Raw genomic sequence first — 16887 nt, 5'->3', positions numbered from 1 at the left:
AGTATGTGAAAAAATATATAAGAAAGTTGTAAGATTTTGTTAGGTAAACTCCCTATAAGACTATAAGAGATTGAGAGAGTTTTTATAAGTGTGTATATTTGAGTGGATTAGAGGAAAATGAGAGAGTCCACATAAATATGTGTTTTATTTAGATATAAGAATACTCCATATGATTAGGGTAAAATGAAAAGATTCATGCGTATTGATTGTGAATGTTGATTGATATGTTTATATGTTTATAATTCTTTATAACTAATAGATTTTTTTCTCATCTGTAAAAGTAGATCGGTTAGGTTAAACTACGTTAAATTATTGTCTCTTTGTAGTTAATTGATTTTTTTATTTTGCTTTCATTGGTTTGGATATTTAATTGGATTGAGAATTTAGCTTAACATTTTTTTTTATTTTTGGATTAAAATTACTAAATTTAAAAATATTATTTTGATTCAAACGAATCATAAATTTAATTTTGATCTAAAAAACATAAAAAAGTTATACTAATATAGATAAATCCCAACTCATAAAAGAATATACTTTTATTCTCGAGAAATTGATCAATAATGAATGATAAGGTCGAAATTTAGCTCAAGTAAAACACGATTTTTACATCTACATTTTTTTACATTTATGTTGTTAATGCCTGCAATAAACAAGTAAATGGAGCAATAATGCTTACCATCAATTCAAAACTATGCTTGAGTTGGTAGAAAAGGAAAAGACATAGAAAACGAAAGAATAGGGTTCGAAAGAGAGTATGTATGGTATATTATTATTTTATATATTATAATAAATCATATAATAATTTTTATAAAAAATTAATTTTAAAATTTTAAAATCTTAGAAGATAAATACACTTAATTTTAAAGATTTTTTTACAATTAATTTTTATAAAATGTCATCATTTTTCACTTACAATATATAATTCTTTTTCCCACAAAATATATGTATAGACGCACAAAAAAAATTCACTTACACTAATATAAATGTTATATTTTTACTGCTTTCCTCTTGTTTTTTTTTAACCTTTTAATGAAAATTATATTAAGCCCAATAGGTCAAAGAAAGAAGGCTTGGAGATTTCCTTTTGTTTACTTTTTTTTTTTTTTGAGTATCTGTCGCTTCAGAATTTCACATGTGGGTCCCAAAACGTTTTAAACCTTTCATTGCCAAAAAAAGAAATGAAGATTTAACACCATATCCTTAATGCTTTACAGTAATATTAAAAGATCAACCACCACAAAATTTAAAAAGAATGATAAAAAGTTAGAAAAAGAAGTGACAACTGACATAATTTTAATTGGTAAAGGCTTTAAAGAATATATAAATACAAATTTTAAATAAATTAATTTATACAATTATTTCTAAAAAAATAACATTTAATAATTTTAAATTCAAATATTAATAATTACTGTCACTTATTTTTCTTATTTTCAAACTATATTCTTTTTTATACCAAAAAATTCTCTATATAAAAATGTAAATCTGCCAAGAAGGGCCAAACATTTTCTTCTTTCAACAAGCCATGCCCTGAGAAAATTAAGGCTTTGTTGCTGCAGAGAAAACAAAATCCTCTCTCCTCTCCAGCTCTTTCCACTACCAGATCCTTCCTTTCTTTTTCTGGAGATTGCACTTTTTCTTTTTCTAGAGAAGCACGGTTGAAGAGTTCATAATCATAGCCAAGCTAAACACAGGTATGATATCTTTGTCTACATTATTAATTTTTCATTTTCTGGGCATTTGATTCACCCCATCACTCACCACTGCAATATTCTTTCATCTTTTCTTATATGCCTGACTTTGATGTTTTTGCTTTAAAAAATGATCGTGATCATCATCATCATCATCATCATCATCATCAAGGTTTATTGTTCAGTTATCTGATCGGTCGGGATCAATAAAACCGAACTAAAATAAAAAAAAACTGGTTTTTTCTTCAACAACTGTGATTTCTTTCATATCATCAATTCACTGAAAGCCCTTGGCCTTTTTCAGATATACGAATATTTAATTGGCCGACCAATGAAACGTAGTAATCACATATAGTATTTTGCAAAAGGTTTAGATAGGGGAGGATATACATGTAGGAGACACATTAATGGCACTATTATCACTTAAATAAATAACAAAGTAGTATTGAAAAATACAAAAAAAGTCACTATATAATTTCAAAATTCACTGTATAATAAACAACTCAAACATCATGTCTGTCGTTTGGTAAAGACAGACCTTTTGGATGAATTTAATAATTATCTTTATTGGTAAAATGTCCAATTCACAGCACTTGATTAAAGACATAAAGCACTGTGTTAGGGTCCATCTATGCCGCCTAAATAATGTAAATTTATAGTTCCTCCAATATATTAAAAAGTAGTAATAATATTATATAAGTGAATAGGATTATAAAAATTGGAATCCAAAGAACAAGTTTCTCATGTGAAACGACAGAATGGCATTTCCCAATCGTGATTATCTTATCAAAGCATGTGAATTTCACATTAAGCCCCGTCTTAATTTAAAACTGTAAATTAATTAATTATGTTTACGTTTTTTTTACGTGAACTCTTAAGCATTGGGCCACTGGCATCTGTATTTCTTTTTCTTTTCTATATATCTTCAAAAAAATTTTCAATTATATTTATTCTATATTGTGTTGATGTAAGCACAAATTTTGAGTGTCAACTATAGTATAATATAAATATTATTTATACCAATGTATAAATACTATTTATGGTCAGTGAATTACACAATAAATTCATAAAAATTTAATTTTAAATATAAAAAAAATACAAAAGTAGCTCCACATTTAGACAAGAATTGTAATTGGAACCGTTAGATCAAAGTCGGATCAGAATTTATGGATATATATATATATATATTTATTTATTTATAGAGAGTATTTTATTTGAAGTGAACCCAAAATTTGGATATTCACATTTCATACTCTTTTAAAAGAAGAGGCAATTTTTTTTTCTGGTAAATCTATTTTTTTAGGTTTAATATCCAAATAGATTCTCAAACTTTATTTCAAAATGTAAATAAATCATCGGTATTTTATTGTATGAAATTAACATTATAAATTTTTATTTTATTATAATTATGCTTATTAAATCTTAAAATTGATGAATAATGTCCAATTGATAAAATTTTTAAATAGTATTCACTTATATATTTTTTTCATTTAACTCATCCAAATAAATTTAAGAAAATATTTTTATAAATTAAATCATCCAATTAAAAAATTTTAAACAAGAAATTAAATATTTTATGCCATCAAGATTCCGACTATAATAAAATAAAATTTTATGACTTTAATTTCATACAATAAAAAATTAAAAACTTTATTTATATTTTAGAGTAGAATTTAAATATTTATTTATTTTTTTTATGTTAGTTCACTTTTTATGAAAAAAGTATGGGTCACCGTCTGTGTTTTATTGAATGAAATACAAAGTCAAGTTGGCACAATTGGGGATCATATTTTTTATATACTAGAAAATAAACCCTCACTTCATTGCGAGAATGGATAGGAAATTTAAAATATGTATTTATATAATTTAATACTAAAAAGCATAATTATAAAATATAAAATAATTTATGTGATGAAATATTAAGATATGAATTTTTTTTCAAATATAATTATCAAATATAATTCAATATTAAAAAAAATACATATGAACTTTAATAGAGAAGGTGATTTTTGCTATAGGAGTTTTCGTGTCTACCTTGTCATCCAAAGTATCATCACCCAAAGGCCAAAGTATCATCACGGATATAAAACCAGAACTCGTTACGTTTGCATCACCAAGCCTGGTTTGTTATTTGGTAGAAGCTTTTAGATATAAAATGCGACCAAGAGTACCTCACACACCAAAAAACTGCTGCAATACACAAAATACCAGCAAACCAAGAAACAATGTTGATTTTAAAGCTTCAGCTGACGTTATAGAAACTAAATTGGATCCTGGCAAAGAGGCAGTAGGGAGCAGAGGTTGAATATCTGAGGGTAAACTTGAAGAAGATGCGTTTTAAGCAACAGGGAAGGAAGATTTAATAATGTTAATTAGTTAGATTCTTATTACTTGAAAGGATGAAATAATTTTACTTTAAATTTTTTGGGGTTTGAGTGAGGTGGGAAAAGAAGAGAGAAGTAAATGATGTGTGCGAGTTCCAATCTGCCATACTCAGTGCTGTGTTTTGTTTGATTGTTGACTTCTTTAGCTTAATTTTTTTTTTTCAATTTTATAACCATTCAGCCACAACTTTTTTTTTTTCCCCTCTCTTTTTTCAGCTTCTGGACTAGGGCTGTAAACGAGTCGAGCCGAGCCGAATAGTGAGAAGTTCGAGCTCGAGCTCGAGCTCGACTCACAACTCGGGGCTCGATACTCGATTCGAACTCGATCGAGTTTTATTTTTGAAGTTCGAGCTCGATTCGTGATCGAATTCGAGCTACTCGAGCTCGCTCGATTAAGCTCAATTAATATATAAAAATAAGCTCGATTCGTATACTCGACAGGAGTTCGATTATTCATGTTCGAACTCGAACTCGAACTCGGATTCGAAATATTTTATTAATTAAAATAATAAAAATATATTTAAATATAAAAGCTCGATTAGGCTCGCGAGTTACTCGAGTCAGATATAAGAATACTCGAATTCGGCTCGATCGATAAGTCGAGCTACTCGAACTCGAGTTCGACTCGACGATAATCGAACCGAATTCGAATTTTTTTCGAATCGAACCCGAGTAGCTGGCGAGTACTAATGTATCATTTACACCCCTATTCTGAACCCTTCATCTCTCTTTTTTCAACAAAAAATTAAATATTTTATATTATCGAAATTTTAATTATAATAAAATAAAATTTGTTTATATTTATGAATAAATTTTGAGAACTTATCTAATTATTATATATATTAATAAATAATTGATTTAATTGATTAAAATTTTTTTTTGAAAAATTTTTACATTCAAATTTTATCAATGATCGTTTGTAAGAATAGTATTAAATATATTTCGACACATCTTATTTTAATTTAAAAAATTAAATATTTTATTTATTTGAAATTTATTTTTTACCGCTATATATATATATATTTATGTTAGTTCACTTTTTATGACAAAAGTAGGTGGTCTCCGTCTGGTTTCAGTGAATGAAATACAAAGACAAGTTGACATAATTGTGGATCATAATTTTTATATATGGGAAAAGAACAAAATGAGGAACTGTACTTCCCCCGGCATCCCATCTGAATTCTTAACATATATGAATGATCAGTGTTTCAGCTATATCAAACAATCGGTTTACAACAAATTAAATACACGGCTAAAGTTTTTGCCATTTGGAACGTTAGGAAATTGAAGTCACCTCCAATGGAGACCAGACCAGACCAGGTCAGCTGACAATTGGTCCAACTAGGCCCCCATTTTAGACCATTTTTTTGCCCTGCCGCCCCACCCGCCTAACGGCTAATGTCCCCCTTTCCCCGACTCGGCATCATCCCTTCTTGACAAAAAGCTAAACTTTTATTTGTTTTTTTTTTTTTAAATTTTCATTTTCTACTTACTTTTTTACATAAATAAATAACAAAAACATGAACTAAACAAAGCTTAAAAGATAACTAAAATTCGACCCTCAACTTTTGCTTATTTTGTGAAAAAATAAATAACTCGTCGATACACTTAACTCACATTTTAACTATTTAGAAAGTGTGAGTGAAATTTAGCTTAAACCATAGCAACTCAAAACTCACAAAATTACACAAAGCCAATATATATATATATATATGTATGTTCATATAGGAGATTAATTCAATAGTTATCAACTTTAATTAAAAAAAACAAGGAATTTTCATGTGCTACTGAATCATGGGTAGCCACTAATTCCTTAATTAAAGAGTCAAAATCAAGCTTAAGTACAAACTATTAGTGCCGCACCGGCCAATACACTACCGTTATGTTCCCACGCAAAGGAAGTTTCTGCTGACCTTTTCCACCAACTGCTTTCGTCTTTCTATCCACCTCTTTCTATTCCCAAAAGACTTTGGCTTCCATTGTTTTCTTTCTTCTTCTTCTTTGCTCCCTTCATATCTTTACGTTTTTTTTGAATACACAGCCATGAAGCAGGGTTCAACGCACCAGCCACAGGTACTTTTTATTTTCTATGAGGCTTCATCCCTCTCTTTCTTTTTGTTGTTTTTGTTTTGGTTTTTGTTTTGTGGGTTTGGTTTTTAATTATGGGATAACTGAGAGAGAACTTGCAGAGAAGTTGGGTTGAAATCTGCTTTTTTGGTTGCTCCTGCCTACAGCTCTTTTGGCCTCAAGTTGTCATGCGGAAATTGCTCAACATCACTCCCAGAGACTCCGATTACGGCGCCGATACTGAGGATGAAGACGACATTGGTTCTGATGCTGAAACCGAAGGTGACCTGCTCCATTTTTCTTCAAACCCCATATCTAATTTGGATTTTCCCCAGTTTTTTAGGAAATTTGAGATTTTTGGTGGTTTTTATGTGCTGTGGAGTTGTTTTTAGGGATTCCTTTTTTGTTCTAATAATACCCTTTTGGGGTTTGAGTCTAAATGTGAAGTGGGGTTTTGCAGAATTCTTTGAATGTGCCAATGGCAGAGAATCAAGGTTTAGAGGGAACAGAGAGGAGGAGCCTCAGCCTGATCTAAATGGTAATGATTTTAATCCCTTAGTAACGTTGACGTTTTTATTTTGCTATATCTTTTGTGTGATCAAGCTAGCTATCTTCTATTTTCTTGACACTTGAGTGGCATCATTTTTCTTTAGTTGTAAAGTTTGGAAATTGAAGTTGCTGTAGAATACATGAGGATCATCTAGTCCAAAAATTTGGGTTGTAGATGCTTGCATTGGGGGTTTGGTGGAGTTCAAAATTCAGTTTTATGATCAGCTGGTCTGTAAAGCAGCCAAATTGAAATGGTAGTGATATTGGGATTGAGATTTTTTTTCAACATAAGATAGTTGATGATTTAGTAGAAAGCTTATTCAATATAATTCGTATCAAGTGAAGAAAATGCAATCATGCCTCGAGTTCAGCCCCTGTCATTGTTTGTATTTGCAGCATCTTTACGTTGGCACTTGTCATTGAGTTCCTTTATAATTAGTTCCTTCCTCCGATAGCTGCTGCTGCACCTAATGGTTGATGAGGCTTGCTAGATTAAGTCAATGGAGTTAGGTGTGAAGGAATTTTTATTTTTTATTTGGCTAGTGGAAAATTGATCAACATGACAAAGTTTTTTATTGATGATTTTCTTTGATTGGCTATAGCTCTCTTCTTGCCTTTCCTTTCAAGATGTGCACTTCTAACAATACTTGAAAGGCAACCGAGGGCCACATAAAATGGAGTTATCTATAGCATCTAACTAAGCCAGTTTTTAAGAGTTAAATTTTTTCAGTTTTACCCCTCATAACTCTAATATTTGCAACCAAATTACCTTTTAAATGCTGTGAAGCTAATTAGTCAGGTACTATTATTTACACTGCGATTTTTAGGAGGGCACTTTTCACCCTCTTGTTAAGTTTTGGGTTAATATTATGAATGACCCATAAACTAGATTTTTAAGGTTCAGATACCAAATTGAACATTTCACTATAGCTCAGTGGTCATTTGTAACTTTAACCCTTAAGTTTTAATCATATATCCCTGCAACCAGAGACTTGACATTTGAATTTTAAATGAAATCTTTTGCAGCTTGTATGAATCTACAATTCAGGGAGTGCAGTGAATTGCTCTTTTTAATTTCTTTACTCTATGCATAGTCAAATTCTTTTTTTTTTTTTTGTCCTCTTTTTGTGCTCAGATGGTCTTCCAAGGTTGAGGAGACGAAAGTCAGAGACTTTTAGGGCACAATACATAAACACAAAGGAAATAAGGTGCAGTGCCTCTCCCTTGTTGCTTTCACGCATAAATCTTAAACTAGTTGCACTATTTTGGTGACTTAAAGGAGTTTAGTTGTTATAGGTTTTGTTGCTGAAACCTTTTTTTGTCCTTTTTAATTAATAGAGTATGTGTTGGTACCTGGAATGTTGGTGGAAAGGTTCCGCCTGATGACCTAGATATTGATGATTGGATAGATATCAATGAGCCTGCTGACATATACGTGCTTGGGTGAGTATATTCCTGACATGAATTTTGAACTTTCTTCAATATCTGGTTGTAATTTGAAGCTGATTTTCTTTGGTTGGCATGCTTTAATCACAAGCAGTATTTACGTGAAAAATTCTTTAGATAACTTTCATGTTTTTATCAGCTTGACCTCAAAACACCTGCAATTGTGCATGTCAATTCAGAATTAGAAGATCTTTCTTTTAGCAATTATCTCTGAATTTGATTTTTTGTTATTTATGTTCATATTTAAATATGATAATTGCTTTATGTTTTTAGTCTTCAGGAGATAATACCATTAAATGCTGGGAATATTTTTGGTGCTGAAGACAGCCGCCCAGTTCCAAAGTGGGAAAACATCATCCGTGAAACACTCAATAGAATTCAATCAACAACTACCAAAGTTAAATGCTATAGTGATCCCCCATCTCCATCAAAGTTTAAGCCATCTGATGATGTTCCAAATTTAGAAGAGGAGATAATTCTTGAAAGTGATAGTGATATCGGTGAAGAAATTTATCCATTGGATGAAGAACCCAATGGTTTTGATGAAGTCAATAATTCAGTTGGAAATAAAAGTGTTTTCACCAATTCTGGGATTTTAGACTGTAATGATGGTGCTAAACTTGATATGCCAATAGAGCAGGATTTACAGAGGCAATATTCTTCTCCAAAGCGGTTAGATAGATTGAATTGCTTGCGGACGGAGGATTTTGCTGAAAATGTAGAAGCCCCTGTCAGTCAACAAAATGGAAAATTTACCAAAATGCTTAGTGGGATTGAACAAAATGGAAAATTAACCAGAATTCTTAGTGGGACTGAAAGGATTGGTTTAAGCTGGCCAGAGCCTCCACTAAACTTGTTATCTCAGCATGTTTTGGACAGACCAAGTTCTTTCAAATCGATCAAATCTTTTCGAGCAACCAAGTCTTTTCAAACATATAGTTCCTTCAAGTCTATAAATGACAGGGCATCAGGGATAGCTTTGCTTGCAGATCTTGACCTCGAATCCCTCATGAAGCGTAAAAGAAGATCATCATATGTAAGAATAGTAAGTAAGCAGATGGTCGGAATTTTCCTTACCATATGGGTTCGTAGGAGTTTGCGCAGGCATGTTCGGAATTTGAAGGTGTCTACTGTTGGTGTTGGCGTAATGGGCTACATTGGTAACAAGGTCTGATCCTTCTAGTAACGTTAGTTTCTTGAATTTTTATCCTTAAATTGAATGTTTGCCTTTTTATTTGTCATGTTCGCATTTCCTGGAATAATATAGTTTGTATATTATAGTGCTGTAGCTCATGTATTTTTTAGGTTAGACACTTTACATTTAGGCCTCTTCATAGCTAAGCTCGGGTGTGCCTTGTGTTGAACCTTATGTTGAGAATTAATCATGCAAAATCAGAGATTGAGTAGCGGAAATTTAAAATTTTAGTTCCCAAAAGAATGGATCACACAATGATATTGCTATGCACATTTGGTTCTATCACTTAATGAGAATCAAGAATCATACCTAAAACCTTAATTGGTGTTCGGCTAGGGTTTTTGATCCAAGAATATTCAAGACTTGCTAGCTAGGTTTTAGCAAACCTTTAACCATTAAATTGTCCACCCTCTAATGGTATCCACACAAATAATTAAAGAGAAAATGTCTTGGAGAAGTTAGGATAATCAAAACCGAGACCTAGTGCTAGCTAGGGTTTTACCTCTTAAATGTTTGAGATGAATTCCTTAAATCAATTGTATCATAAGAGGGACGGGAAGGCTTCTTATTTAAAAGGGCAAATTCGATAGCCACTTAATCACAATCCTATTCCAAATAGGATTGTATTTTGCTGACCTCTTGGACTTGTTGATTGTTTTCAATTAAGTCCCTAAAGTTTCAAACTTAATTTCAATCAAGTCCAACTTGATTCTCCCATTTTAATTTCTCAACTTAATTATTCTTAATGCATGTGACCCATTAGGTCCTTAATATGTTGGCAATAAATACGAATGTTGTAGTCCTAGTGTACTTAAGATTAGATTAATCAAACCCCTTTGCTTCATTATAAATTCTCTAATTAATCAATTTCATATTTATAAATCAAGATTGACATCTAGCAATGTATTATGACCACCTAAATATTAAGGAGTCAAGAAGGTTTGATTGACCTATTGTCCATGGTCTTACTGCATAATTCAATCCCTTTATCATTATAATTGACGGAGCTAGAGCATGTTTTGGTATCTACTCTATGTGCCCTGACCATTGTACTTCTTGATTCACCTGAAGCTTTTAACTCTTTAGATGAGTTTTGAACTCCTTCAAAACTTTATTCCACTTTGGTCAAAGATTTTTCGAGTTAACCTCTTCACAAGAACAATGAGATATTCATTCGATCACAAGAACAATGATGAATCCTATCACGGACATTACTCTAACTCCATGTGATACATGCTATGACCAATATCTATCCCATTGAGCATCCTTGGTTAGGACTGTGTATGAGTGGGTGTCAAAGTATAATGCTTGTCATACAAGCTAGATGTTGAACTTTAAGTCAAAAGACAACTTATGCAACCATTACATGAGAATATTGCACTAGACACTTAAGTGATGTACCATTGAATATTCTTATTTTCAGGTCATGTTCTGTAAACTTGTTCTTGTAACATGAATCTATATGTTAAGCACTAATTTATCCATACATCAACTTATGAGATTAGTTGCTTACTTCTTAAAAGCATAAACATATACCGGACTCAAGAGCTTATATGTCAGTATCCATCTTTCTTGATAAAGAGTATCAGCTAGGAACAGTTTAGGAATAATGTTCTCATGCATTAAGGATGTCACAATTACAACTTGTTCACAATTTCCTTTGCCAAACATATTTATTCCATGGACTTATCTTTTATGAACCAAGTAAATAATGAATATAAAAATGCTTGAAGATAAAAAAAATGTCTTATTATGTAAAAATAATGCAAAATATAGCAAATTGTTCTACGTCAATCAGATTGGTCATTGGGCATACATTAACATCTTATGCCTCACAATCCAAGGATTATAACTTCGTCATATGCACTTCTTTTGTAACAAATTGACTACATTTTTGCCGTAAATATTGCTCCCACCTGGCATCAAGTCAGGTGTCACTAAATTCAACTATAATTTTGAGCCTTGACTTGTGAAGACTAATTCTCATTTCATAATGCCGATCATTGGTTTAGAATGTGGCTTTGGATAGCATCTAGAAAATGTGATTTGTAGTGTTTAATCACATATCTCAGTGTCTTTGCAACATAGTGTAGGATTTGTTATTGCCAATTTCAACTTGGACAAGAATGTTGTGCATTCTTTTCCAATGTTTTTAAATTATCTAACTATCCCTGATAAATAGGAAGGATTCAGTAATTTAATATATTTTTTTAAAGGAAGATCAAATCTCATTTTATCAATAGTTTTATAGAGTTCTTTTAAGGCTCATTCTGTAAGTGGCCCTGGTGCTGTGAGAAGGCCCTGGTGCAGTGAGGATGAATCCCCAGGGTCCCAGGACCACTCACTGAACGGGACCTTAGTGAGGGATGGGTAACGCTACAACTGGGTATGCAGGACAGCCCTTGCGCACTTGAGTTGTTTTGGTAGTTGATGGAACTGAAGGAGTGGCGGAAGATAAGGCACATTAGAAGTATGTACACTTGAAAGAAGGTGATCAAGATATGGTCATTGAGGGAGTGTGGAAGGTAGTAACATGAGAGGTGATTTGATGGAATAAGGCTAGAACTAGTGTGAGAAATTCTAGGTGGTGAAGTTGTGATTCTCTTCTAAATGATGTTAGGCCATATGCTATTGGCTAAGGGGGTTTATTTAATGTAGCCAATGAGGTGGTGATGATTTTTTAGTGATAAGGAATGGGGTATAAAATAGGATGACTCGTTGTTACATCTAGCCTTTTCATAAGTGATGTAGGTGATTCTATGGGTCAACAAATGACTCATGATGGTAGGTACGCAGATACTCCAAAGGGGTCAATTCAAGAACCCATTAAGCAGTCTCAGATTGAAGCCCACCAAACCAAAAATGCACTATGACATTGCAAAGATCTGAGAGCATTGCAAGTCCTGCCACCGATCCCAGGTTTACTCCAATCAAATAGCTAGTCTCTACTTTACCTAGTGATATTTGCGGTCCATGGTGTACCTGCAACAAGTAGCTAAAAGACGTGTTCAAGAGTGAGATAGTATGATTACAATAAACCCAAACCATGCATCTACAATAATCATGTTGACTTTTTGCTTCCCATGTCTTGTAACATTGAGTTCTGCTTATGGGTGGTAATCTTTGAAGCAATTTATTAGATCCAGTGCTACTACATTCTTTTATCAAAATTTTAAGCTGCTGATCATATTTGTTATTCAACTCTGCTGTCTTTAGCTAATATTATGGCCATTCATTTTTCTTCCAGGGATCTATATCAGTCAGCATGTCCATATATCAAACATTTTTTTGTTTTATATGCAGTCACCTGACATCAGGTGAAAAAGATGGAGATGAACTTAAAAGAAATGCTGATGTGCAAGAAATACTTAGGCGAACTCATTTTCATTCTCTTTCTGCAATTGAACTTCCCAGAAGTATTCATGATCATGAGTGAGTACACTTTAATATCTACTTGTGGTGTGAATTAGTCATTATTGACTCATCTATCATTCTAGTTGTTGTGATTGTTACATTCTGACTATTTGTAATATATTATGAGAAGTTCCTCCAAGTTTCATGGAATATAGGAACCTGGAAAGAAAAAGAAATAAACACTCTTGTTTTATTACTTGCTCCATGACCATGCAAGCTGGCATCTAAATAAACTAGGGTTCCATTTGTAATTTGATTGTTATGTTTACTATTTGTTTTTACTTTTGGAACTAAAAATCAAAAAGTGCATTTGGATGCAAAAGCAAACAGTGTTTTTTAAAAAAATTTAAACTATATCTTTTTGGATAAAAAACCGCTTGATTTTACTTTTATACATTAAACAGACATGTTAAAATTGATGTATTTTAGTCATTTCAATCAATTGTGATCTTGATTTTTACCATTTCCTTTGCTTCGTAGTAACTTTTGAGGAAACAAAAAGCAAGGAATAAAAATAACAACCAAATGGAACCTAAAAGTGTGCATGTGCATGAGATTTTGATCCAGAAAGCACATTTACAGGGAAGATAGACAGATTGATTAATAAATAGGTGTAAATAAAGCATATCTCAAATATTTTTGCACCATTGATACTGTTAAACTCATTCATTTAGATGAGGGCTAGTTTATGAAAATAAATTATGTTGAAACCAAATCATTCATAGCAGTGGAATCAATTGATTTTTTTTCCAAGTGAAAGGGATGCTTATGCTGTTGAATAATGTAGTCTTTATTGCATATTAAGACTTGAAGTAGTACTATATCAAAGGAAACATGTTTTATAATTTTAAATGTAATGATGCAGAATTTGGCCCCCATATACAAGGAGTAATTGGATTTTAGTGCCTATAAACAGCACTCCTGGGGGACATTCTTAATGTACCTACCAAAAAGTTATATATTTTATGCTTATTTTTGTTTATTTAATGAAATGTTATGCTTGTTCAAAAATTGGAAAATGCCAAGCATTCTTTGGATATGTACACTTATATTACTCATCTATCATTGACCCGATTATATAACAGAGATATTTTTTTTCGTGCAGAAGAATAATTTGGTTGGGTGATCTAAATTACCGATTAAACCTGTTGTATCACAAAACACTTGATCTCATCTCCAAGATGGAGTGGTCCAAGTTGATTGAGGAAGACCAGGTAGCTTAGTAGCCCTACACAAAGTCTAGATCATTGCAGTTTTCTAGTCAAATATGAACTTGAAGGCTGTTGATAGGATGGTAGTTTAGCTATTAAGTGTATTATCTTGTCATGATAGCTTGTACGAGAGCTGCGGAAAGGTCGTACATTTGATGGATGGGCTGAGGGCGCTTTAAATTTTGCACCAACATACAAATATGAGTTAAATTCAGAGAAATACTATGGAGAAGATCCCAAGGTTGGGAGGCGAACCCCTGCTTGGTATGTTTAAAGAAGATTAAATGATCTATCCTTTGTTGTTTGTTTGTCTTGTGAATTTTTCTAATACACCTCATCTTTCAGGTGTGACCGCATCCTTTCGCATGGTAAAGGAATGAGGCAACTAAGTTATAGGAGGACTGAGCTTAAACTTTCTGATCATCGCCCTGTTACTGCAATATATGTGGCTGAGGTTGAGGTATTTTGTCCATGGAAACTACAGCGAGCTCTCACCTATACCAATGCTGAAATTGAAAACGAGGAAGTTGTTGAATACTGATGTTGGAACAAGTCCCCTCGTTGGATCAGGTGAGTGGTTTGCTATGTTTATAAATGGTAGGTAGGTTCTTTCTACCAGAAGGTATTATAAATGGTGATGATGCATACTAGGGAAATAATGTAATGCTTGCTACAGAGTTATTAGTTTAATGATGTCGGGTGAGAGGGGGAACAGTTGAAGTTGGCAAGATCCTATAGGAATAAGGTAAGGAAACAAGATTAAACATAGTTAGAGAGAAGCAGTCTATGTTGCGTTAGTGAGAATCTGTTTCTGAAAGAGGCATTGATTGGTATATATTGGTTTAATGGTGGTTAATATTTCCATTGAGAATTTGAACCTCATTAATGTGATACACTTAGTGGTTGCAGAACATCTTGTATCATTCGATGTATCAAGGATGATACACGAAGGCAATTGGATTTCTTTTTTTTTTTGAAGTAGAAGAAATTGATGCTAAATAAAGGACCCCAGTGCCAGATCTGTGTTTCATCCAACATCTGTCACCATAGGAAAATGTTTCCCTATTTACATATCATGAATGAAATTCCATTCTGACTGGATAAGATAGATGGCAGATTGTAACATGGAGATTTAGGTGATTTCTACGAGGGAAAGGTTTTTTAGAACAAATCTTTTTCCTGATCTTTACCACAACCCCTCGTACCACAAACTTGGAACTGAAACCAAACATATGAAATGGGTTTGAGGGCACGGCCATTTTACATATCATCCTGTATTCATTTTTCTTTTTTTTTTGGCTTTACCATCATCATTGTATTGAAACCTCGTAAGTCTTCGGTCAAGTGTCTCTTACAGCAGTCATTGCCGATTTACTTGTCTATATGGAGTCCGATACTTGGAAAATATCTATTGATTAAACTTAAAGTTACATATGCTTATTTATTCCTCCAAATAAAAGGCTTGCTTTCTGATGCAGGATAGGTTTGCCGTTTGCTGGGAGATCATCAAGGAAAACAAATCTATGCCTGCACCTTTGAGCCTGGGGGTGAGAGCTCCTATAACTCTTGATATTAGCTACACCTTGGATTCGTTCATTTCAAATTTTTTTTTTTTTACTTTGTTAAGATAATGTATATTGTAATCATTGTATAAATGCATAAACGCTAGGGGTTTCACAAATAGGTTCTAGAACAATGCAGATACATTTACAGTTGAGTTTGCATGTATTCATACAGCTTTGGCATAAAGTTTATCAATATGCCCTTCTACCAGCAGCTTTTTCTAGCTGATGATGTAAAGATATAGTCAATGCATGTTTTTTGGTGGTGGAGTTGCTATCTTTTGGCTGTCCAAAACTACATTCTTCTGTAATATTTGCAGGTGCTATGAACTGCTATTTGTCTATCTACGTTATCTCCTCCCTCTCTCTCTGCTTTTGGGTGTCTGTAAATGTGATCACTGATGACATGAATCCTGAGTTCTTTCACACCAAAAGAGCCACTTACAGATATTACTTAACATACGTATATTTACAATTCTCTATAACTGGATGAGGCTCAACTTCCTATGTTTGGTGGTATTTCTATAGCTCGAATATAGAGCAAAATTCTGCGAGTTACATTAAAGAAAATAAATAGGCTAGCTTGGCATAAAAGTAAAACCATATGGCCTGTATACATCTCTAAACGAGATACATGGTTACCTTAGCCATTAGATGTTTCTTTATTCTGCCGTCTATATCATGCCATGACTAAAACTTTCCTAAGCTTCCTAGGCTTTATAAGATATAAGATCTAACTGCAAATGCAGGTGGAAAAATTCCAGCTTGATAGTATAATACCATTTATCATTTCATATACTTTCTTTGGTTGGCAAATGGAACGATGAAGGATTCATTATGCTTCATTTTAAAAGGCCTTGAATCATGGTAGTTACTATATTTTGAAAGGCTACTATGTAACTTCAATTCAAAGTTGTAAGTTGTTCATTCCTTTTAATGTGGCAGGACTCAGACTCCTTTTTCATGTCTATGTCTATGAATGAATAGGGAAGTGCACACAAAAGCATATTATTATTATATAGAGTTCAATAAATAAAAAGTTCAAGCTGAAATGCATAATATAATCATTGTCTCACTTTGAGAATTTATGAAAAAAAAAAAAAAAGGAAGCTCCTTTTGGTCTTCCAGCCTCTTTTCTTATAGGCTTCAATTTTTCAGGAACTTTGACCCAAAATAATATGAGAGAGAGACAGAGAGACAGAGAACATGCAGATATCAAAATGAAGCAAATGTAGCATCTGGGATACGGAGGAATGGTCATCCAATGATGTATAGTTAGGTATGAGACTAAACTATCCAGGTTAGGCCCTGAAATGAACAAAAATGTTATATTCTAAAAGAATGAGAATCAAAGTGTTGTTCTCTTACTCA

General features: G+C 32.6%; 1 protein-coding gene across 9 annotated transcripts; it reads left to right on the top strand.

The window, feature by feature from the left end:
• Positions 1-1499: 1499 nt before the first annotated feature.
• On the top strand, positions 1500-16883 carry LOC111286975 (type IV inositol polyphosphate 5-phosphatase 3-like). 9 transcript variants are annotated; one of them, XM_089749595.1, is made up of 12 exons: positions 1500-1691; positions 6114-6145; positions 6307-6421; positions 6600-6677; positions 7824-7896; positions 8027-8131; positions 8408-9302; positions 12577-12761; positions 13849-13957; positions 14076-14218; positions 14300-14524; positions 15433-15793. In XM_089749595.1, exons 2-11 carry the CDS (start codon positions 6116-6118, stop codon positions 14493-14495), a joined length of 1929 nt encoding a protein of 642 aa, XP_089605721.1. In that variant the 5' UTR covers positions 1500-1691; positions 6114-6115; the 3' UTR covers positions 14496-14524; positions 15433-15793. The 9 variants fall into 9 exon arrangements, 5 of the variants coding, with proteins under 5 accessions (XP_089605721.1, XP_089605720.1, XP_022773448.1 ...); XM_089749594.1 differs by having other exon boundaries at positions 6262-6421; XR_002693356.2 differs by lacking the exon at positions 1500-1691 and adding an exon at positions 16675-16883 and having other exon boundaries at positions 5869-6145; positions 6262-6421; positions 15438-15501.
• Positions 16884-16887: the final 4 nt, after the last annotated feature.

This window comes from Durio zibethinus, chromosome 20 (assembly GCF_047325235.1).
Source record: "Durio zibethinus cultivar Kanyao isolate XHJ-2024 chromosome 20, ASM4732523v1, whole genome shotgun sequence".
NCBI lineage: Eukaryota > Viridiplantae > Streptophyta > Magnoliopsida > Malvales > Malvaceae > Durio > Durio zibethinus.
This window is presented reverse-complemented; position numbering and strand designations above follow the sequence as displayed.

Coding starts and splice junctions, on each gene's coding strand:
- LOC111286975 (XM_089749594.1), top strand. CDS start 6,116: ATGAAGCAGGGTTCAACGCACCAGCCACAG. Junction 7,897..8,026: donor ATAAACACAAAGGAAATAAG/GTGCAGTGCCTC, acceptor TTTAATTAATAG/AGTATGTGTTGGTACCTGGA. Junction 8,132..8,407: donor GCTGACATATACGTGCTTGG/GTGAGTATATTC, acceptor TTATGTTTTTAG/TCTTCAGGAGATAATACCAT.